Source organism: Acanthisitta chloris, unplaced genomic scaffold (genome assembly GCF_000695815.1).
Source record: "Acanthisitta chloris isolate BGI_N310 unplaced genomic scaffold, ASM69581v1 scaffold44885, whole genome shotgun sequence".
Classification (NCBI taxonomy): domain Eukaryota; kingdom Metazoa; phylum Chordata; class Aves; order Passeriformes; family Acanthisittidae; genus Acanthisitta; species Acanthisitta chloris.
This window is the reverse complement of record NW_008675077.1, coordinates 1,168-3,003: the sequence shown is the minus strand read 5'-3', so window position 1 is coordinate 3,003 and position 1,836 is coordinate 1,168. Positions and strand designations below refer to the sequence as shown.

The 1,836-nt window shown below is 60.9% G+C and overlaps 1 protein-coding gene across 1 annotated transcript in view; it reads left to right on the top strand.

Annotated features, from left to right (window-relative positions):
- Window positions 1-1,328: 1,328 nt before the first annotated feature.
- Window positions 1,329-1,836, top strand: part of LOC103803020 (rho-related GTP-binding protein RhoD-like) — a gene marked incomplete at its 3' end in the record, with an annotated part of 1,669 nt that continues 1,161 nt past the window's right edge. The window contains exon 1 of the mRNA XM_009075553.1: window positions 1,329-1,457. Coding sequence (XP_009073801.1) covers window positions 1,329-1,457 — 129 coding nt within the window. The remainder of the gene's footprint in view (window positions 1,458-1,836) is intronic.

Below are 1,836 nucleotides of genomic sequence, written 5' to 3'. Positions count from 1 at the left end.
TGCTGGTACCCACCAACAGAGCCTGGAGGGGCTGGTGGGATGACAGGGAATGGCACATACGATCCCTCCATCCCTCCCTGCACCCCTATATCACCACCCATTCACCCCCACTGGGGATTTGAGGTGGCAGAAGAGGGCACTGACCAGAGGGGAGGGAGTCTTGGGGACCTCCAAACTGGAGTGTGGGGCACATGATCTGTCCTTTCTCCACTGGCTTCCCCCTGTGTCCCCTTCAGCCACTGGAGGGTGGACATACCAGAGGGTGAGCAAAGCACTCCCAAGTACCAGGTGACCTCTGCCTTGCCAGCAAGGGCAGAAAGCTGCTTTTTTTTTGGTTCATTAAGCCAGCTAATTGCTGTCAGGACTGTTAACACCCCACAGGACTGAGGGAGCCCGCAGGAGCAGGCACTCACGCACAGGGCACCCGGACCTCACCCCATGGCCCAAACCTCTCATGTCTAAGCACTCTCTGAGTCCCCTAAGCAGTGCCATGGTGTGGACAAGGGGTTCTGTGGGTGATATGGGGTGGTCAGTGTGGGGGACATACACAGTATCACTGGTGGTGGGTTGGGATGTTTCCTAGCAAAGTGTGGTGTCACAGCCTGTACGCACCAGTGTGTCAGGGTCACTAGGAGAAGACTGGAGACTGGTGGCTGCCCCCGTCACTCAGGTCCTGCTGAGTCGGGTGCCAGGGACAGACATTCCTGACAGGGCATGGCTCAGCATGGCACAGCACGGGTGTGACAGCAGGGGTGGCACTGATGGCAGGGCAGGAGCAGTGAGTCACCCTCCCCGTGGCTCCCTCCACCCCTGGACTTTGCCTCCCCTGGATGCTGAGGGCAATAAAACCCTGACATGGGGGGGAAAATGAGGTGTTGGGGAGGGCACACGCATGTGCTTGCACACTCGACCACAGGGGATGAGGTGGGGCAGGGAGCTGTGCAAGCACAAGTGTGCAAGGGAACCTGTGTGGAGTGTGCAAGGAGGATCTGCACACATGGGATGGGATCACACATGTGCAAGATGCTTCACGTGTGTGAGGGAGCATCGCATACACAGCCAGGACGTGTAGGTGGGCACTGTGTGCCCCTCATGCAGCATGAAGACCTGCCAGGAGAAGGTCATATGTGTGTGAGGACACCCTCACATGTGTGTCCCAGCTGCTGTTGCTGTCACCTTCGTGTGCCCAGCCCTGAGTGCCACCATGGGTGGGCCCGATGGGCGGGTGATGACTGTACCCTGAACGGGGCGGGTGCTTCTCAACACCCTGTTCCCATCTCTGTCTCCACCGAGGCCAGACAGGCTCTGTGGCCTCTCTGGACACCCCCATGCAGCGGGAGCGTGGGGGGCAGAGCCCAGGAGCCCCTGAAACTGAGATCAAGGCTGTCATCGTCGGGGACGGGGGCTGCGGGAAGACATCACTGCTGGTGGCCTTCGCCAAGGGAGACTTCCCCAAGGTACTGTGCTGCCTGTCCCCTGGGACCCCAGCCCCGGAGGGACCCAGTGGTGGGTGAGCAGCAAAGGGGCAAAGGGTGGTGGATGTGGGACAGGACGGACACGGTGGCAGCAGTGGAGCTGTTGGCAGCAGGATGTGGGGACCAGTGGTCTGGGGTGGGGGGTGGCCCAGCCTGGGGCTGATGGGGGTCTATGGCAGTCCCCTCTTGGCAGGCAGACAGGCACCTCTGCCTCGCTCAGGGGGTCACGGCATGGGGAGCAGGGTTTGTCCCTCAGCAAGGGCATGTATGGCACCTGGAGGGTGTAGGGAGGGGGGGCAGCCACAGAGACTCTCCTGGACTCCTGAGTCCCCTGGGGGCATCTATAAAGCTCAGTGTGCCC